Source organism: Periophthalmus magnuspinnatus, chromosome 22 (assembly GCF_009829125.3).
Source record: "Periophthalmus magnuspinnatus isolate fPerMag1 chromosome 22, fPerMag1.2.pri, whole genome shotgun sequence".
NCBI classification, from domain to species: Eukaryota; Metazoa; Chordata; class Actinopteri; order Gobiiformes; family Gobiidae; genus Periophthalmus; species Periophthalmus magnuspinnatus.
The window spans coordinates 7,996,174-8,018,191 of NC_047147.1; the positions used below are offsets into that span (position 1 = coordinate 7,996,174).

Here is a 22,018-nt window from a genome sequence, read left to right on the forward strand (position 1 = left end):
ACCTGCGTTTGTACCTGTAGCTTAGTCTGACGGTGCCGTGTTTAATACCATGCTGTGAAACATTCTTGGTACTACAATAACATCTCCATGGAAACCAACAGGTCTTTCACTTTTTCTCTCTTTGTATCACATAGAAGTTGTTATGTCAAAGTACTATACAATGATCACTCAACTAGAATTTATAATAACAAATACAAAGAGAACTCATTTTGATAGTTCTTCTGTTCTGGTCTTTATTCTGGCAAAATTCACACATTTGAGGCGAGCAAATGGAAATGTATTTACAGACTTGACATTTTAGTAAAATACAGGCTGCAGTGAGACTACATGGACAAGCACATCCTCATCTGTTGTGGTGATTGTATTGTGATTGTAGCTAGTGCAAAAAAGTCCTTCACAAACGTGGGCAGCTGCTTACAAAAACACACAATCGAGATCTGAGCTATGCTACAATGACTATTATAGCAAACAATACTTGTGCGGTTCCCTTTATAAATATACACAATTTCTGTTTAAGATTAGCCCTGATTGACATTTCTGACACACATTTAGATGTTAAAAGAGAAGTCAGTTACACTATGCACTTGGGATTTAGCATGGAAGACCAGTTTATACCCCAGAAAATTACTTTAACTGGAATCCAACGCAAGCTTTTAGTGTTTATGACAATATTTGGTTTTCATTTCTGGAGCAGCAAGAAGTTAACCTATGTCATTTGCTACTTTGCCAAGAGACATAAAAGGCACTACAAATTCTAAGTTCCTGTTACTGGCAGATCGGCCTTGCTGTTTTTCCACAGTGCAAAATGAAATAATTTTCAGTGATGTCTGTGTAATCCCTCAGTCATCCGAGAATGATGCATTGTAAAAGAAAAATGCAATTCTGTCAACTGGGAAAAAAAAAAAAGTTTTTGCCCAGTTTTTGACAGTACTGAATTTTTCTTTTGCCATTCCCAGTTATGTATTAAAAGTGCAATGGCTTCTTCTCACTCAGGAGGAAATATTAACACTATTTCTTTAATCATTTGAGTACCGGTCTATAATAGCTTTGCCGATGAATATTCAATTGTCATGCATTTTGATGTTGCTCCTCATTTTATTCTAACCATCAGGGGTGTCCAAAATGGGGCCCAAGGGCTAAACTCTGTCCTCCAGTGAGACCAATTTGGCCAGTGACGGTATGCTGAGGTTTGTATCAAGTATCAAACCTGAATTCAATTTTGCACTGAAAAGGGAGCCCACAATAGTCTATTTCCCTAAAAAGCACAACAGTTTAAGATAATGTTGTCATAAATATGCTTGCAGACAAAAAAATAGTTTGTGCCCATTGGTTTAGATCTTAATCAAGAATCCCCAGTGACGGAGTTGATTTTTGTTAGTCAAAGAAGCAGGACATGCAGCAACCGTTTCTCTGAATATTCAAAATAAGTACGGCTTTAGCTTAGCTTGTCTATTATAAAACAATAGTTGATTTTTTTTAAATATAAATATAAACTGCTGCCAGAATAACTTAGCCCGGCTCAGCTCTGCAGCAGGAATGTCATCGTTTTTTCCACTTCCCATCAGTTAAGTAACCTCTGTGAGAAGAGAGCATAGTCTTGCATTGGAAACGTGCAAAGGAGCTACCAATCATTACAAATAAAGACCAGTACAAACTCATCAGCGACATCAATTTGAGTTTGGATTCCTGGTCATTTCTTTGGCCCGTAGCAATCTTGATTTCAGACATTTTTCAGTATAATTAAAATGGCTGCCTAAACTTGCCTGCCTCGAAAGTAAATAATAGCAGCAACAGCAACACCCGCCGTGAACAGAGCTATTAGTCCCCAGGCCGACAGAGAGGAGTCGTGATCCGGCTGTGAGCCAAAAGGTCCATTCATGTGACGAGAAGACTGCAACAATAAAATCAAAACCACAATTGTCTTTTTGAGATACAATACTTTTTAAAATGATTGAAAATGTATGTATTATGTGAACAACAGATGCACATACCCTTTTGAGCACTTTCAGGTGTACGTCATTTCCTGCCGTTCTAAACAGATCCACAACTTCTCTGTGTGTTTGATTTTCAAGGTTTACTCCGTTTATCTACAGAAACATACAATAATCAGTCTCTATTGCATATTAAATACCCCATTTTATTAGCTCCAATGAACAATTTAGCATAATATTTATACTTAAAAGGTGTAATATGTAACTTTTATGATGTTGGGGTCCACCAGTTGCTTGTTTCTATGGAGAACACCTAGATACATTTAATGCTGTTGAATATTCTAGGCTATTGTTTTGCAGACAGGCCAAGACAAGACAGAGTTCAAAACTGTGGAGATGCAAGCCAGATTACAGTAAGAATGATTATTTTCTTTCTTAAAAAAAACAAAAAACTACAGTCCGCACAATAAAATCCAGGGGAAAAGTTGCACCTTTCCTGACTAGCACATCATAATCTATGTACATGGACAAAACAAAAAATCAGGCAGGGGGTATAGCAAAAGTTTAAATCTATCAATTGGACAAATCGTTGTAATCGTTGTGAAGATGTTTCGCTGCTCATCCATGGCGCTTCTTCAGTTCTGGTCAGATTACTGGTGGACTCTGCCTTATATCAGTCTGAAGGGAGGAGCAAACTACACTGAAACTGTAAACAGATATTTTCTCCAGTTTCAGCCTTAATGGCCCTATTCAACTTTTAATGGCCCCCATATGCTTCTCTTTTGTTTGCTTTGGGTCTGAGGATGGAATCATAGCTTTGTGAGTGATTATGTTTCATGCCCCCATTCCTGTTTAAGGAAGGATTGTCTTTCCTAAAACAAAAATATCTTCTTTAACTCCCCTCTCAAACCATTTATTTTCTCTGGCTCAGATCTGAACCTCACCATCTCAGGCACTATATCAGGTAGGAGGAAGAAAATTAGTCATGAGACATCTTCCTGGTATGTGATGGACAATAGGTGAAACAAATGCTTAGACTACAAGGAAAAAACTATGCAGTTGCCATGTACTTGCCCAAACTTCCTTGAAAAAAGACATTCATTACCGCCAGGATTTTATCTCCTTCCTGAAGCCTCCCGTCCTCAGCTGCGGATCCATCTTCCTTTATTTTAGACACATAAATACCAGTGTCGTTCACCACGTACTGCTGGTCCACGCCCCCGACGATATTGAAGCCCAAACCTAAATAAAAACATGGAATTATTATGTATGTTGTAGCCCATGTTTTAAAACTTGAATCACGTAATAAGTGAGGTTTTTGTTTTTTTTTATCTCAGAGGTTCAAAGGGCAAGCAGATACAAAGCAGGCAAGTTTGCAAGCCTGTGTTACATAATCAAATCTAAAATACAAGCTGTTTCTGAATAAACTGCCAATAACTCTCAACGTGGGAGACAAAAGAGAAAGTTGAGCCAATGTGATGCAATAAAAGACACACATTAACTAGATCTAAATAAATTACAACGCTGGCAACTCTCTAAAACGCATAATTAATACTTACAGGAGATTAGGAGATGGGAAAACGTGTGGTAAATAAAGACAAACTACTTCCACAACAGCTTTTAGCCTTCCTGCGGTGATTTTTGCTGTAGCTAAACCAGAAGCTAGCACTGAGCTAACGTTGCTAAAGTTTCTTACCTGACGGTCCTCTTTTTAGTTTAATATCCAGAACTTTAGAAGAAGAGTGCAAAGACCCGTTCATTTTGTCCAAGTGGAATAAATCAATAATCTAAGGTTTAAAAGTGGGGCACAAACTATTTATCTGAAGGTGAACTCATGAGTTTCGATTTTGCCTGTTACGCACGTTACGAATGGACAACGCTGCTGCTGCTCACGCGCTGACAGCCGGAGGTGAGGATGTGGCGCGCCCTGGTGGACACAGAGGAAACTGCACCCTGAGCTTTGATTTACAAAAAGTGATAATATAGATAGTATAGATAGTTGGTGGCTCTCTAACTTTTCACATCAAGTACTACCAAAGAAAAGATGTGGCTTTCCTAGTGTCTGCAGGTCTAAATCAAATAACATGACTATTACAAGTCTAATCTACGGCTAAATCAGGTCTAAAGGTGAACTACATAATTTCCACTGTAGATAAGATAAAATGACTGTAGATAAAATGGATAAAACCAACTGAAAAACTGTCGGGGTACTACCTGAAGCAGTTGTACTACAGTTTGGTATAGAGTAAAGAGAAACAGACTGCAGACAGGAGAATAGGACTGCAACTAAGGATTACTTTAGTCAACTAGTCAAACAATTAGCTCTATGGTACAATGAGATTTGACACATTTTTAAACCAAATAAAACATGAAATATGGAGACTTAAGAACTCTAGATAGAGAAGATGTATGAATAAAGTGTATTATTGTTGAAAATGTTTTTTTGAAATGTTCTTCGGCATGTTTTTAAGCCTGTATTGTAAGTTGAAAACTATCAAGATACAATTGCAAATATTTTCATAGTATCCGAGCTAGTATTCAAGTATATTTCCTTGTGGATCAATCATTTTAATAATAATAATAATAATAATAATTATTATTATTATTATTATGATAATTTCGTTATTCCATGAATCGCTTTTCACATATAGTGGGGGGCTAAAAGAAATAAAAAAAATATATATATACAAATCACTTTTTTTTATTCAGAAAAAGATCATTATAACAAATCCCAAGTCATCATAACATTAAACAGCAATAAAAACAAATGCAGTCAATCAAAGGTTTGGTCAGTTTCTTATATTGTTTTAAATTTCTAAAAGACATGATTTAAGAAATGTACAATGACCATAGTATAACCTTGTGTTTAAAATGTCATTATGTATAAAACTCTGGTTTTGCTTTTCACAGGAAAATAGAAAAGGGGAAACGATCAGGTTCTAAGAAAGATGCCAGATGGCAACAAAGCACTGTTAGTCTACATGTAAGTAACTTAATGATATAAATGAGCGGAAAATCTTTTTCATACATGTCCTAGGTTACAGAATAAGACAGTCTATTTGAAGAGTGTGTTGTGACAATGCACTGATGCACTAATTTCATTTTACCTTCACAGGAGCAGACACTGGGCATGAGGTCAATACAGGCTATTTAAGCACCATATTAAAGTATCTGGTGAATGTAACTTTTGGTATACTTATCAGGTCACTATAAATATACTGAGTCAAGTAACAAAGGTAAGGAAAACACACCTGCACCCAACGCCCCCTCCTTAAATATAGACAAAACGTACTTATCAGAAATATACATGATTATTTTCCTAATCACACATTTTAAATGTTGTGAAACTTTCTGCAAGAATCCATGGAAACAGAAAGCTAAAACCTTACTTCGGAACATTCTCCATGGAGATAGATGTATTTTATGCCATACTGTGAAACATTATAGCCAAAAGAACAATATTTCCATGGAAACAAGCAGGAATAGGCTACTCTTCCAGGTCAAATAAGAGTCAGGTTCATGGAGATGCAAGCCCACTCGGGGTAAGGATGCTTGCTTTGCTAAGTTTTTCAGTGCAATAAACATAACTAAACTAGGAAAAATGCTTTTGTTTGAGTCTATTTTGGCTAAAAACATATTTTTCATTATTGGTTTCTATTAATGTGAGACTACACCAGCCAATCTTTTGTTTTTCACAATAGTGATTTGACTGCAACTTTTCTGGTGAAAGGTTGGCCACCTGCTTGTCTCCTTTTAGTAGGTTGTTGCTTTGCCTGGAACACTTGATTGTGCAATATGAAACTTATTTCAGTAACAGTCCCCAGTCTACTTTTCACCATTAAAGTTACATAGTGAACCCTTAATTAATTTGTTGGTCTATGAAGCTTATAATAGAGAATATATTGTGCAATAACAATTACACAATTATTTATGTCCATCTATCACGTGCATTGGTCTATAATAAAACTTGAAATGTGCATTTAAAGGTTTTGCCCATGAAAATACACCAGACATAATGATGACACTATGCTTGAACCATCTTGTGACATCTCCCTTTACAAAAAATTAAGTAATATAACATAATATTCAACTCAATCATATTTTTTCAACTGCAGCCTGTATTCAAACAAATTAAAGTTAGTTATTTTGGCAATAAACTCTGGTGCAGCAAATTCCTTAGTCTTCAGATACCCCATGTGGTCATAGAGGTGCTGTGCGTCTCTTTGTACCACTGATGTGTACAGGACCACCGCAGCATACCCCCTCTCCCGAGTGAAGTCTGCCACTGTCCTGCACAAAGCTTTGGCTATTCCCATCCCGCGATGACTGCGTCGCACCGACAAACGTTTCAATTCCAAAGCTTCGGGTACGTTCTCATTTGGGAGACAAGCCACGGTGCCCACAACACGCCCATCTACCTCTGCCACCCAAAAGCATGAATCCTTCTGCTTGAGGTAGGTCTCTGAAATGTTGTGTAGGTCTTTTTTGAGTGACGTGTCGATGTAGGCGTTAAACATGTGGACAACTAGCTGACGTGTAGCAGCAAGAAGCAATGTGACAGCGAGGATGGGAAAAAGGAAAGATTTCGAGCTAGTCATCAGAGCACAGAACACACACATGAGCACCATCTGGGTGAGGGGCTGCTTTAAAATGTGCACGAAAGAAGAAGGCACATGCTCGCTCATCCCGACAGTGAAGACCTCCTGAACCGCCTCCGTATCCTCATCCCGGAACTTTCTGATTTGGAAGCTGGCGGCCATGACTGTTCTGCTTTAAACACAGGAAAAAAATTAAAATATAAATTTAGGGACAACAATATACATGATATGAATGATCTATTCTGTGCAGGTTTTTCCCAGTGTAATCAGATATGCACCAAATGTCAAACAGAATAACTACAAACCTATGAGACATCTGTTTTAACACAGTTTTTACACCATCACATGTGTACATTGTCATTAAATAATAAATCAAAATGTATAGGCTTAGGTTAGAATTTCAAAATATAATTACAAAAAGAAAAAAAGAAGAAAACTGCGCACTACGTTCCTCTAATCTACGATCCTTAAGGACATAAAATACAGACAGAACAGGGTCAAAAGCTATTTACACAAACCACACAAGGTCACGTGACATCACTAATGCTGACAAATTCTTTGAAGCATTGTAATATTAACCTTGGAAATGTTACCCTTGGATCATGAAATATCCATGAATTAGAGCTGTTTCTTCCCAAGAGTGTCCCACACTACTAAATTATATGTTTTATTGATGTCTATGATCTGACAAGCACAACAGCTAGCTACACACACCGTTAGCCTCATTAATAATCTCAGAGTTAATGCGTTAAAAATACAATTGGCGAAATGGGCGAAGATAATGCATACCTCAAAGTCTGTCTGAAGAGGTCCGAATAGTCTTCAAACCGTAGTTCTTCCAAAACAGAGGTGAAAAAGTTGTCCAAAGTCACATTTGTTTCATTTCTTCCTCTTTGCGCTGGTCTGAGCTACTGTGGTGCGTTCATGGTGCAGTCGTAGAAATCAAAAATGCCCAGCGCCTTAACGTTAACATTTCAAAGTGGTCTGTGGTCATTTAGTTGTTTTTGTATAATACAACATGTTATACTAGCATAAGTAATGTGTTCTTGTCCATGTATCCAATTAACATTGAAAGTTTTAAATAATGAATTGATTATTTAAACTCAGAAAAAAAGCTGCACCCACGGAAATGTTCGGACAGATTTATGGCACGTGAATGCAGCTTAATCGGTTTATGCTGGTTGGCGGAACTCAGGCTCCGACCTTTGTTATGTATTTTTATTAGTCGACTAAAAACCTCAACTGTGACCGCCCCATGAATCCCCTGGTTCAGGAACTAAATATCTATTATCTATTAATTAAATATCTATACATTTTTCCCATGGACTTCACTTTTGAGCTCCATAGACTACCACATTACCTGGAGTAAAGCGTAACAACAAAATATTGACAGATGTAAACTTACTTCAAAAACATGGGCAACAAATGCAAGAATTCTGAAAAAATGAACAAAATAAATGAAAAATATGAATGCACCCTATGTACACAATTTAACGTCTGATTTTAGGGGGAGCTCCAGGGGATTGTTTTGGCAACAGTCCCAATGTTTCTGAATAAACTTAAAATTAAAGACCCTTAACTAAAGGTCAAACACCAAAGAGACTCGTTTTCATTTCTGTGAAGGCCCGAGGGGAATTACAGGAAGTCAAAGGGTAGTTTAAACAAAGTCAAAAGAAGCCAAATAAGGCTATTATTTAAAGAAAGAGACCAATGATACAATTGAAAAACAATGCATCAACACCCTCAAAAGATGGCTTTAAAATAATCGTACATGAGATTAATTAGCAATTTCCTGAAATATAAATCGATGTTTAGTTTAACAGCAGATGAATTAATGTGGGTAAACCCAGAAGGACAGTGTAAAGTTGTTCAAATAAATATCTCAAAATTTACGAAGACTGAAAAAATAATTTATTGTCTCCTTAAAATAAATTTAACTACATTTCATACAAATGATTGCAAAGATTTTCCCTTTAATAGGAGTAAACAGTCCACTAAAAAGTTTAAAGTTTTCCTTAAGCATTTGGTTTGTGCATACACTTTTCTTCCTGCTCTGTTGAAAAAGCAGTTTTTTAAGCAGTATGTGACTTAAGGGTTGTCATTTTGTTTTGGTCCATTTTAGCCCAGGTTGATGTCTCCAGCAAACATTGTGATGAGTAGAATAATGGTGAATCCGCTGAGGAGTCCTGCGTTCTGGATCAGGAAGAATATAATTTTGGATGAGCGTTTAGACTGCTCCCGAGCGATACTGTCCATTTCTGGAAACTGAAAGCGAGAGAAAGGACAATTGGAGCTTTGTGAATTGTGACACTGGGGCGTTGCATAGGAATGGTACGTGATACAGAGGCATGCACTGTGGTTCAAAGACAGGAAAAAAAGTTATGTGACGAAGGCTATTTGTGGAATAATAATCAGAAATAAAATCCAGTGTGCTATTCAGTTTTTTTAAGTTGGAGTTTTTGAAGTTGCTGTTCCTTGCATTTGTACCTCTACAATTATATTGATGTGCATCATGGTTTCATTGACGGTATAAAGAGGAAGCAGAGGATAATTCAATAGCAAAACTGAAATTATGTTACTTATATATAATTTAAGATGGTATACTCTGAAACTAAATTGGGACTACAAGGTACTTAATTGTAAACTTAACTATAAAGTCTAAGCTGTGCTTGTCCAGACACACATTTGAAACTTTTCATATTTTCTTGTTCGGTGGTAAATGATTTATATCATGTCTCACCCATATGCTGTGTAAAGAAGTGGTGTGTGAAGTGTGATGTTGCCCATAGCGTTCGGCTCCAGCTAAATAAAGCTCATTGAGGCTAGCAATTATAGAGGCGAATTTGGAGACGATTTTGAATTCTGTACTCGTTTCTGTGTAGACTCTGCACACCTGACTGGGTGACAGGTGTGTAGGAGGAGAAGCACTTGGTCTGAAAAGTTCAGAAAACTCCCGCACACTGTCTCACGCTTGATTCAATTTTATTCCCACAACGTTTCGGTCCCACTGATACCTGAGGAAGGTAAGAGGGATCAAAATGTTGTGAGAATAAAATTGAATCAAGAGTGACACAGTATGCGGGAGTTTTCTTATATTTTGAATTCTGACCACGAGTATCATAGCAACCAAAGACCCAATCCAGAGTGAGGCTGTTGAAGGTACTGCCCCTTCCCACCCACACCATTGACAATTGCTTTAGCAGGGAGCAGGGAGACCCACTTTTATTCTCTGGCTTTTAACACTGCATGAGTTGTGTGGTCCTCTGTGTTTTTTTATTTATTTTTATGTGTTTTATTGATTTTATGTACAGTTAGTTATTAGCCAAATTAAATGAGCACCTATTTATTTTTGATTGTTGTTCCTTTTTATTTTATGTCACTTTGTCTCTGTGCAGCACTTTGGAAACAATTTGTTTATGAAATGTGCTATATAAATAAAGTGGATTGGATTGGATTGGGAGCAGGCACTTAGCAACGCTGTCAAACAAAGCTAACGTGAGTGGGAGTGATCTCGGAGAAAGGCGCTTGACTTGTCTGTTATTAATGTTCATATCTTGATTTATGGACACAAATGCTAGAATCATGTTGAGCTAGAGTTAATAGGAACATTTTAAAACCAAAACGATGAGCCTGACAGCAGATAACCCACCATTTTGTTACCAATATGTGAATCGAAAGTAGTTAAAGACAGAGGTTGTAAAGCTGTCAAACCTCATATTACCAAGTGCCAAAGCTGGGGCAATAAAACACAATGTGCACTCAATACTTTGATTAAAAATAATAATAAAACTTAGCAATGATGCAGTATCATAGCCAGAGACCAAGAGACCAAATACAGCTAAAAGGGGCTAATAATTGTGTGGGCTTTTAACAGATCCGAATTGTGACTAACTTACCATATCAGCTAAGGCAATATACAAGAACATTCCTCCGGCAATGGCGAAGATTACATTTGGGGCAAAGCTGCTCCCAAGAAGTATCCCAAGCACCAGACCAATGTAACAGGACACAGCAGACAGCAGGTTGAAGAAAATAGCCTGTGGAACACTCATCCCAGCATTCAGCAAGATCACAAAGTCTCCTGTAGAGGGTGACACAGACACATATGTTATCAATAAAATAGGACAAAAAAAAAAAAACTGTTCAAAAGCTTGTTTTAAAATTAACATTGCATAATATACATTACATACCCCATAAAGTCTGTACACCGTACTTTATGAAGAAACAAAAACAGTTTAGCATTGTCTATAATTAAAACTATATTTGTTTGACAAGACTGAAAACTGAGACTATGTTCAGCCTTAACATAGCCTACTTTCAGATGCCACCACCAATCTGTGCAAAACAGAGTGCTTCCTGGGGTTTTTTGTTGCACACATGGAGGAAAAACAGCTTTTCAGAAATACTTTTGTTTGAGCACAGTGTAAGGATGCCTACTTAGTACAATGGTGATTATTATTAGTGATGATTTTGTCCTTGGGTGTCTGTATGTTTTGCAAATCTTATCTTTATATATTTATTAAAAATGATAATATTTTGAGAATCAAATATTTTTTTGTGTATGCTAAAATGTGATAGACCAAGTAAGTGTTGATTGAAAAAATACAATTAAATATACATGCCTAATGTAAAAGTTTGTACGTCTTCAGCTCTCAGTAATTTAAACATTTTTCCAGTTTAGTAATGACATAATATATAAGTGTGAACCAGATTTAAGTTTCCACCTGTGGTTAGTTGACATTAACCGCTGCCAACTTAGAACCATGGAATGGAAAAAACACAGAAATCACCTGTTTCACCTGAAACAACTGACCTTAAACACCTGAAACAACGACATTAACGTGAATAAGAAACATGGAAGTGAGTCTGAACTATTGTGTGGTTTGGTATCAAGATCCTTAAATTAAAATGCCTAAATCTCATATATGCAATAAAAATAAAAAATGAAAGTCTTCTGCTATAAAGTCTTCAGCTGCTGGATAGAAGGTAGGGATCATTTCTCTATGGAATTTACATGCTCTCCTCAAACCTGCAAATCTGACCAATACTCCCATTAGATACTCAATAACTCAATAATTGAAAATCTTGAGAAGAGTCCCTGGTATTTTAGGCCTGAGCAATTTTGGAAATCTAATTCAGATGATGCTGACAAATAATTTGTGATTGAGATAAAATTAGCAATTTTCACACCAAAGAGGATTACCATTTGAGAGAAGACTGAAATATTAACTGTTAAGCTATTGCAAAAATTATGTGCATTTCAGAACATGTTTGTACAGGTTTAAAAGACAGGATTAGCAGGTTTTGTACATAAGACCCCATGAAGTCAGTTCAGAGGTTATTATATTACATCAGTAAGTGCAGCTACAGTGATTGTTTTTATTTACCATTAAAATTGTGATTCATCTCGTTGGAATGGTACTGGTTTACTATCCTGAGTAAAGGTGCACAAAGCTAATTTTCTGATAGAGGTTCCACCACCTACTTGTCTCCACAAAGATGTTATTACTTTGCCTGGAGTGTTCCACAGTATGGCACTGACTTATCTACACTGTCCAGCCAAAAAAAAAGTCGCCACCTGGATTTAACTAAGCAAATAGTCCAGACCTTAACCCCATTGAGAATCTTTGGGATGTGCTGGAGAAGGCTTTGTGCAGCATCAGACTCGACCATAATCAATGCAACATCTTGGTGAAAAATTAATGCAACACTGGATGGAAATAAATCTTGTGACATTGCAGAAGTTTATCAAAACAATGCCACAGTGAATGTGTGCTGGAATCAAAGCTAAAGGCGGTCCAACGAAATATTAGAGTGTGTGAGCTTTTTTTTGGCCAGGCAGTGTATCTCCACGGAGACAATCATGTGGCGCCACCCGGCCAAGATACAGGTCAGATATGTAGAGAGGCAACCCCACCCACAATTTTCAAATACATGTTATTACATAAATGCCAGATAGACAAGTATAATCCACACTGTGTAACATTTCAGACAATAACATTTCAAAGGAGACAAGCAGAAAAGTTGTATAAGCAAGACAAGGCAGGTGTATTTGTACAGCACCATTCATACACAAAGTAATTCAAAGTGCATATTGGAAAAATAGATAAAAACATCGATAATTGCTCATTGTAAATAATTACCTAAACCTTGTGTGTATTACTATACTTTACCTAGTTCATGTGGGAACTCCTCACAGACGATGGCAGTGGAGGTGCTGAAGCCGGTAAGCACCGACACAGTGAAGGAGGCTCCGATGGCCAAACCGTCGATAAAGTTATGAACCCCGTCGCTAAGGGTGATCATCCAGGCCACAGTCTTTATGTCCGTGATCTTCTGACCCCGTAACCAGTGACAACGCACCTCAGTGCCTGGAACATCCTACAACACAGAGGTATAGTATGTTTTAATGCATGTAGTGGCAGTGAATCATTCTAAAGCAGAACCAAAACAGGTGAAAACAGAAAGAGTTACAATTGACAATGCCCAGACTGTGTAAACCTCAAATTTAAGTCCCAAGTCACGGTCTAGAACAGGTCTTAAAATGACCCCATGTTAAAATATAAAAAGCCAAGCTCCTATCAAAACAAAGTAAGACACGTTCACTTGTGTGTGTGTGTGTACTTTGATGTTTGGTTTGGAAATGCTCACAGTGGCATGATATAGATTTAGTGAGTAAGCACAAACTCACTTTTAAGGAAAGGTTCAATGCTCAAATGGAAGCACATTTTATATAATTATATTGGGAATTTTCTACTCTACTACTACTATAGAATTCATTGACAGCATTATAATACTTCCTTGTTTCTAGTTCCTTACCAAGCAAAAAGAAAGCCATGTCAGAATTGGATAATATTTTCATGACAGATCATGAATAGTGATGGATGCAGCGAAGGCAATACTATATTCTACTTTCAATTAAGTTTTTTATGCAAAGACGTCAACCAAAAAGGATGCAATGAACCCACATACATGAAATAGTTGTTCCTTAAAAATTGATGTGAAGAATTTGCAAGTGTACGCCTCAATCATCAAGATAAAGAGTGTAGTGTGATTAACGGAAACCTGAGAGACGAAGGCCTTCACTGGACAGGGACAGGGAGAGCTTTGTGCTCCCAAACATCCAGGTTTAACCACAGACCTGAGAGCTAGGCCAGGACTGGATCTGGTTTTGGATCATATCAAAATGACAGTATATGTACATAGGAGTATGTAAGGATTAGAAGTCAAGTCTTAGTTTAGTTCTTATTTATGTCTAAGTACAGAAATATAAACTACAATATTAGCAGTATATCCACAATGCAATGTTAACCTGTGGATTAAAAGGTACAGTATGTAGCCTGCACTCTTCCATTTATTAAAAAGTACTAAAATCACAACTAAACCTCGGTTGCCAGTTCCTTTACCTGCACGTTTTTTCTCATTCTCAGTATATGGACACACCATGCCTCATGTGAAAGCTCAGAAACTCCAAATGTAGTCATTGAGCTGCAGAGGCTGCACTAGCACTGAATAATGATTGGCTGCAGGTGCGGGGCCCTAGGTGATGAGTATAGTTATATTTGATTTTACCATTTACCATTTTACCCTGTATCTGGGGATACAGATAGGTTCTGCTTATGAAATTTAAAAGTAAAATACTGTCCCTTTAACAAAGAACTGGGTCTAAATAAACAAAGGTTAAAACCAAGACCAAATCAGGCCTTAATCATAAACTAAAGGTTGAAAGAGAAGGACTAGACCTAGCCTAAAACTAGATTAATCCATTAATGAAATGTGGTAAACCATAACTTTAACAAAACTAACAGGGTATAAATGGAGTAAAGTAGTTTAGCTGGCTTTTATCCATAAACTATTTATGGTGTTTAATCTGTGTCAAGTAGCTGGCCGGGTCAAGTATAAAGAATTAAAAGTTAAACATTAGCAGCAACTTCAAAGATGAAGATAAGGACTCAATAAAAAAGTGAAATAGCAAACAACTGTTTACTCACATGAATTTGTACATTTATTGGTGAATTTATCTAGTGTTATGCCAGATTTCTGTCAAGTAATGTTATATTTATGGAGTGAAATCCATAGCTATTTCCACAGTTCTAGTTAGAAAAAAAACTGAAGTAAAACAAAGCAACCTACAACAAATTAAAGTTATTTTGTGATTGAATTATTTATTTCTGATTACTTCAAAGAGTGTACACAACGTGTTGTGTATGGCTGCTACTAATAATTATTTCAGTAGCTGACTAGTAAGCAGTTCTTTTTTTTTTTTTAGGGATTTTTTCCGATAACTGTGCCAATACTGGAAACTTCAATGGATGAGATATCAATTCCTTTGGGAAAAACCTCCAGTAAATAGTGACATATGGTCCTTCATCTTAAAACTCAGAACAGATATAGTTAATAAATAATAAGTAATAAATATATTCAGTTATCCACTGATGTAAACAGCTGTTCTAGAGTCACTTGTAAAGAGAGGTGCATGTTTAGTCCAAAGGGTGCGTGCAGAGGTGCAGCACATGTGTCTATGTCCTGAAGCTGCAGCTGTATCAGGGGGACAAACAGTGATTTTAGTCTTATCTGCAATGTCTGAGCCACTCCTAATAAAGATAATGAGGTCAACACAGTTTTCCTATAGGGTTAGAGTGATGTATATGACAAACATACAGCATGAGTTTTGTGCTAATAATGAGTGTGGTGCATTCATATCAACCATCTACAGTTAGGCTATTTAGTCTCGGTCAATTTAAAAATGTACTATACTGTAAATTTGACTTTCCTACTGCATGGTATGCCACTGACTCCATGGAGATGTTAATGATTTAACTAGATTGTTCCTCAGTATGGCATTAAACTTATCTATCTCCATGGAGACATGCAGATGGTGCCACAAGGACAAGTTACAGATCCGATCTGTGGAGAGGTCATAGAACGCATGTTTTTCCAAGATGTTTTTGGGCAATGAAAACATGAGAATACATACATGAATATAGTTAATTTTAATGCCATGCTATGAAACATTTCAGGCAGAGCATTAACATCTCTATGGAGTCAAGCATGTGTCAAACCACCCACAAAACATTGTACATAGTGCACATTTACTTACGGTATATAAACTAGAAGGGAAAACTATGATTTCCATGTTATAATATTGTTTTGTGTACTCAGGTGCCCTGAAACATCATGTTGTTTAAAAAGGTTAGTCTCAGTTTATGGGAGAGTATCAGTTAATTTATCTACCCATCTACTGATAATTAATTGATTTACTGATTGTGGTGACACTGATAATCAATATCACCTGTAATGTATAATAATGTACACACACAGACACACACAGTATGTAACTGTTAAATGTAAACTGTATCTGTTAAAATGGTTTGTATGCATTAAACAGTGAGTGTATATTTCCATTTACCTGTGCAGGTATCATATTGGTCTGTGACATGTCCCCTGTAGAGATGGTGTTGATGCTGGTCAGGATGATGGAGTCCTTCTTCTCTGTGATCACTCCGTTGTGAATAGAGTTTTCGGGATGGTCCAGTGGAGGGAAGTGACTGTGGCCATGCTAAAAAAAGGACCACAAAAATAATTTATGACCAATATCAAACTGATATTGCTTTATACCTACACATTGAAATAATCTCTAACTGTCCAAAGTATTATGTTCCTTAGCATCAATATTGAGAAAATAAAAGGAAGTATAGCTTTGCATCATATCTTTTTCCTGAGTTTCTCATTTCTGTTTCTGGTAAGCACTGACTTAGTCCTGGTTTGGTCCTGGTTTAGTACTGCTTTATTCCGTGTTTAGTTAGGTTTAAATGCTTTTAGGCTCATGTCTTACATCATGGTCCAGTCCGAGTGCCATTTTCAAAACCTTCTCCACAAAGAAAAGCACATAAAATCCTCCAAAAATGCCCACTGCTTTGGCAACATAGTTGTGTTCTTTAGGATCAAAACCGAGGGCCTGTTGAATAAAGGGGAGTTTTCATATGAGATTAAACTACACATTAAAACAGATCGATTTGGATATAAATGAGTGCATGTATTACCTCTGGGATGAGCTGCAGCACTGCATTAGAGAACAGCGTCCCGATGGCCAAACCAATGAAGTAGGTCAAAACCTTTGGAAAATATGGTTTCTTTGTGAACGGTAACAGGAACAAACCCAGAAGAGAAGCTAAGTTTATGATGGTGACAGCCAGGAACCCATATCCCCAAACTGCAACAGAGGTGGCACAGGAAACGTGTTTAGCATAATGCATTTAACTTTGAGTTGGTGCAATTATTATAAAGTGTTACCAAAAAATAATGTTAAACCAAAGTAGAATTTTTTAACTGAAAAAATGTAGACTTCACTAAACACACTGGGACATACTGATTTTGTATTTTCCTCCAGTTAACACATAAAAAAACGTTCTTTTTTCTTAGAATTAGGGAAAACAGCCGGTCTGATTCACAACACAGACAAAAGCTGCTGGGCGACGGTCACAGGTGGCTCTTAGAATGTCAACATGAAAAACAGAGCCAGGGAGGTCAGTGGTGAGAGGTCAAATCATGTCAAGAACTTTAGAAATATAACACCTCAAAGAATGTACAAATAAAGATTTTCAGAAACATAATTTGTAACGCGTAAACGTGCCTGTTGTTGCCAAATTGAAAGTTTAATATTGTTCCCTACCTTAAGACAACTGAAATTTATGTTGAAGCTGCTTGCTGATACATTGATTAATAAGCGCCATCTCAAATAAATAAAAAAGAATAAAGGTACATACATTTATTTTACGTATTAGTTTGTATGAAAGTTGAAATTATTACTGTTAGCCCTTAATGTCCTGGTTGACCTTCTGGTTAAACTGGGTGACCTTGAAAACAGAAGGTCCTGAGTTCAAACATGGTCGCAGATAAAGTAGTCCCAGCTGCAGTAGTGGTAGTATCAGACTAGTATTGATAGTAAAATAAATCAGTTTGAACATTAACACGTTTTACAAGTAGGTCATTCGTTTTATTCATGTGTTGGTTTAAAAGCGTACAATTCACTATATTTTACTGATTATTTTGAACTACCTGTGTTGTTAATAGAACTGTTTTATTTAGGCTTGATATAGTTTTGGTTTAGTTCTGTTTCAGCCCTGTTTCATAACTCGTCATTCAGTCCTCGAGGCTGCTAGGGTTCCAGTCCTGGTTTAGTTCTAGGTTTAGTTTTAGTTTCGCCCCAATTTTGATGTGGTGCATGTAAATATATGAATGCGCCTTTAGTCCTTGTTTAGTCTTGGTTTAATTCTTGTCTAGGCTTGGATTGCCCTTGCCTTAAGTACTTTATCTTGCCAATCATCAATGCCATCACAGTACACAAAGAGTACATTGACTTGTGTTAATTCCCATGTTTAAGTGTTATTAACAGGTAACACCAAGCAGAACTGATTGTTTTGTTCTTGATACATTGATTTCCTGCAGATAATTGTGACAGGAGATGGGGTGTATGTCTCTGTGCTACAGTGAGTTGTTGTTGGATCCACCGAGGTAATGACAGGGGGTACACAGACCACCATTCATTCAGACTGACGGAGCATTTACAGTAATTTATTCACTCATAAATATCTTTAAGAGGAGGCCCACACTGCCCCGGGACGGGTGGAAAAGGACAAGACACAACAGGAGGCTGTAGAAGAAGTGTAGCAGTGGTAGCAGTAGAAGTAGATTTAGCAGCATTCAACGTAAATAAGCCTTTTCTGACACTCAAAGACACTTTACATTAGCTTAGCTCAGATGCAATGGTATTTGATATAGGTTTCATGATTTGCTCGATATCTACATGTCCCTCTAAACGCGCTGTGTTGTCATTTATTTTGCTCATAAGCTCCAAAGAGGCTTACAGCTGAAGTATTCTAACAGGGGTGGAGTTTAGCTTTCAGTTACTTTTCATTTTACATTGATAGACCCAGGAATGACGAAAATATTAACTTTTAAATGCTCTTAAACCGCTTGACTTTACATGTCATTAATCAAATTCGCTCATCACTCACACAGGACATACTTGCGATATACGCAATCTTTTTTTTTCAGAAATGTCCATCGAGGCATTTCTATGTAATATACTATTGTTTCAGTGTTCAGACAAAAGATGGGAGAGCAGGGTGTGTAAAAAAATCACCAAATCCTCATCACAAAAGGAAAACTATGAAAACAGCTTATATTAAGAGGATAGTATATAAAAAATAATGTCCTCCTTAGAAAGCACAATTCTTATTTGCACTGAATAAAAATTCTGAGCTGTAAATCACTAAATCAAATGAACAAAAACACACACAGTAGTTGTAATGTACTTTATTAAAATGTGGTGTTTCATGGTAATATCGTAAGTGTAGTAGTAGTAGCAGCCTAGTAGTTGTAGTAGTAATTGCCTAGTAGTAGTTTGTAGGAAAACAGGTGTAGTAGTAGTAGTACTTCTAGAATAAATACACAGATACAAATACACAGAGTTCAGTAGTTTGGGATGTTAAAATCTATGTTTTTTTCTTTTGGTCTTTCAAACTCTAAAAGAAGAAATACACTCCCTAAAGCATTCATTCTACAACCACTCTCCCAGTCTTGTCTGACTTCACTGAATTCGGAAGTAGCCATGAATTACTGGATCTGTAATGTCTTCTAGTGAAAGCAGAACTTCCCTGTTGAACATTTTGAACTGTGACCGATGAGGGGATTGGCACAAACAGAATTGTGTGATGCAACAGCCTTAGAGAAAACCACAAATCACTTCTTGGAGGGCCTTATAATGCAGTTTTGTGAACTGCCTGTTGACATAATTTCTTATGTCAATATTCATTTAGTCTGGGTTTAGTCTGGGTTTAGTCTGAGTTTAGTCTGAGTTTAGTCTGGGTTTAGTCTGGGTTTAGTCTGGGTTTAGTCTGGGTTTAGTCTGGGTTTAGTCTGGGTTTAGTCTGGGTTTAGTCTAGGTTTAGTCCTAGTATAATCCTTGCATAGTCCTAGTATTAACAGATATTATCCGTAGGTAATTGATGAAAACTGTTGACCTGATTAGTTTGAATATGTACTTAAATGATGGCAGGATTTGTCTCAGTCCAATGAAAGACAATAGCACTGTTAAGGTTCAATAAAGATAAAAAAATACGTTGTCCATAGATTGTAAAAGCAGGGCAGTGGGTCAGTCTACAGACACAAGGCCAAGAGGGCAGATCCAGGTGTCGAAACGCGTAGGCTGGTCCATGTCTTAATAAAGGGCTTGCAATGTTTCTACACAAGAGTCCTACTACTGTTCACTACTGTTCACATCTCCATGTTGGTATGTGCTAACCTAAATCTCTGTTATTTCAAGGCAGATGTACTTGGTGTTAGATCATTTCTGGTTTAGTTACACTCAACACCAATGTAAACAGTGAAGGTGTAAAGAGACATTTCAACTGCTTAGAATTATAAGGTTCTAGCTGTGCTCTGGGTACTTCTGAGGTCTTGAGGTTTAACGTTTTGCCAGCTCAGAGCATTCTGGATTTCTGCTCTTAGAAAATTAAAAGAATTCAAGAACAAGAATAGACAGAACCTGGTATTTGTTTGAAATTAAGCAGGACTGACCAGAGTAGTCGATGGAAGGCGGGGGCTCTGGGACAACGAAGGGGCACGAGGGCAGCAGCACCTGGGTCAACACGGCCGGACACATCCTCTCCAGATGTTCCACGCTCAGCTGACTGAGGTTAGCCAACCCCAACTGAGTCAGAATCTGCCCCGCTGAAAGACACTGGGGTCGCACGGGGGGACAAACAGACAAGAATAAGTACAGTTTAAAGTACATCGATGGAAAGATTAAGGATGAGGGTTTGGTCAATATTTTAACTCTGAGTCTGTGTAATGCTGTAGATCTATTGATTATGCTGATTTGAAGTTACCTAACATACATTCCAAGCATAATAATGAACATTTGTCAGTGGTGGAGCATTTGCCCACCAATTTTATGTTTGGCGGTTTGATCCCAGCTCCATTCTGTTACATACCACTATGTTCTGTCATTGTGTCCTTGGGCAAGACACTTCAACAGTCTTTCATCCAGTGTCTATGCGCACAGGTGTAACGGGTGTGTATTTGTGAAACAGACATTCAAACAATGGCTACATCCAATGTGTTTAAGTTATGTATGCTTGTTCTCATGTGCTGTACTAATAACTTTTAACATAAGTGAACCTTCATAATATTTATAAGCCTAACAGTGTATACTTCTTTTCTTTTTTACTATAGGTCTAATAGTAGTAGTATTAATAATTACGCCCCCAAAAAGCTATTTTAACTTTACTACCGTCTGTGCATTTTATAGATAGAGCCTATGAATTGGTTAGGTATAGGCCTATTATAGGACAGGTATTGATAATTCTCCAACACCATGTACAATATTTGTTAAATGTAGCATATTCTCTAGGCCAATTACTTTTCACTTGTAGGGCTGTATTATATCAGTGTAATAAATCTTGTCCTTTCATTACTTCCAAACACCACAATGGCACAATCACTGCGCAATAGACCACGTGATTTGCACCAAAACACTTGTTAATAGTCAATAAATATGTGCAGGACTCTTACCGGTTGGTCTTCAAGTGGGTTGTTTACAGTAATAGACTCTGGTCTCCTGGCTGAAATCAAAAGCAACAAATCCTCAAAATTCCGCGTTGAAATCGTTTCATTTTGCCCAAAAAAGTGAATGACGTTTTCCAAAAAGACCGGTCCATTTTGCGTCACCGCGCTTTGACAGTTAATAATAAAAGAAAACGTGAACAAATTAAACCAATTCTCCATATTTTGGCTTAAATATAACTGCGTGTTCTGATGTTTCAATTAAACCTCTTGTGTTGCAGAAAGACACATTGTTCCTTAAAGTATCCGAGTTGGTTTTACGCAAAGATGTGTCATGGACCACGCGCGCACAGGTTTAAGTTTTACCTTTTACTAAGTCCTAAAAATGTCGCCTGACCAATCGATCCCCTCTAGTGGCTCAAAGTTCACCCAAAAGGACACGCGGGGTACAAAAATGGAGATGACCGACCTCGTGCTGCAAAAAGCTCTGTATTGTGGCTCACTTGGTATGCAACGTGCTCGCGACGGGACCGCACAATGCAACCAAGGCGCGCGCAGACAGACGCACAGACACGCAGGACAGCGACAGGGACCGGAATTTTAAAGGAGGAGGGAGGGGAAAGGGGGATGCCTCCTGTGGTTCAATTAAGAAACAGCTGGAGACAGTAGAAATAATATAAACATGGCTTTACGTGCGGAGGAGGGCGGAGGAAGAGAGCTGTGAGGGCCCCTACTGGTTACATTGGGTTAGTGGAATTCATTCATGAATTCAAGAGATTTTTTCCATTTCCAGGGTTTTGTACTAAGCCAATAGTTCCCAAAGTGGAGATAATTTGAGATATAATTTTAATATTATGACAGTATTTCAATACAACTGGGAAATTGGGTCAAATAAAATTAGATGACAATGTTGACCTTGAA

At 37.4% G+C, this 22,018-nt stretch overlaps 4 protein-coding genes across 5 annotated transcripts in view; 1 reads left to right on the forward strand and 3 right to left on the reverse strand.

Annotated features, from left to right (window-relative positions):
* The window catches only part of LOC117390885 (probable carboxypeptidase X1), a 102,183-nt gene that overhangs the window by 33,684 nt on the left and 46,481 nt on the right, over positions 1–22,018 (forward strand). The gene's annotated exons all lie outside the window — the stretch shown is intronic.
* Positions 256–3,867, reverse strand: synj2bp (synaptojanin 2 binding protein). Its single transcript, XM_033987725.2, has 5 exons — positions 3,628–3,867; positions 3,037–3,173; positions 1,992–2,087; positions 1,764–1,891; positions 256–1,576 (listed from the first exon to the last, which is right to left on the reverse strand). Exons 1-5 carry the CDS (start codon positions 3,689–3,691, stop codon positions 1,540–1,542), a joined length of 462 nt encoding a protein of 153 aa, XP_033843616.1. The 5' UTR covers positions 3,692–3,867; the 3' UTR covers positions 256–1,539.
* On the reverse strand, positions 4,614–7,464 carry nat8 (N-acetyltransferase 8). 2 transcript variants are annotated; one of them, XM_033987903.2, is made up of 2 exons: positions 7,319–7,464; positions 4,614–6,698 (listed from the first exon to the last, which is right to left on the reverse strand). In XM_033987903.2, the coding sequence occupies exon 2, from the start codon at positions 6,689–6,691 to the stop codon at positions 6,023–6,025; it is 669 nt and encodes a 222-aa protein (XP_033843794.1). In that variant the 5' UTR covers positions 6,692–6,698; positions 7,319–7,464; the 3' UTR covers positions 4,614–6,022. The 2 variants fall into 2 exon arrangements, with proteins under 2 accessions (XP_033843794.1, XP_033843795.1); XM_033987904.2 differs by having other exon boundaries at positions 4,614–6,701.
* slc39a8 (solute carrier family 39 member 8) lies at positions 8,418–21,731 on the reverse strand. The gene is made up of 8 exons (XM_033987902.2): positions 21,107–21,731; positions 20,111–20,273; positions 16,573–16,742; positions 16,365–16,487; positions 15,939–16,088; positions 12,703–12,910; positions 10,426–10,610; positions 8,418–8,794 (listed from the first exon to the last, which is right to left on the reverse strand). Exons 1-8 carry the CDS (start codon positions 21,317–21,319, stop codon positions 8,648–8,650), a joined length of 1,359 nt encoding a protein of 452 aa, XP_033843793.1. The 5' UTR covers positions 21,320–21,731; the 3' UTR covers positions 8,418–8,647.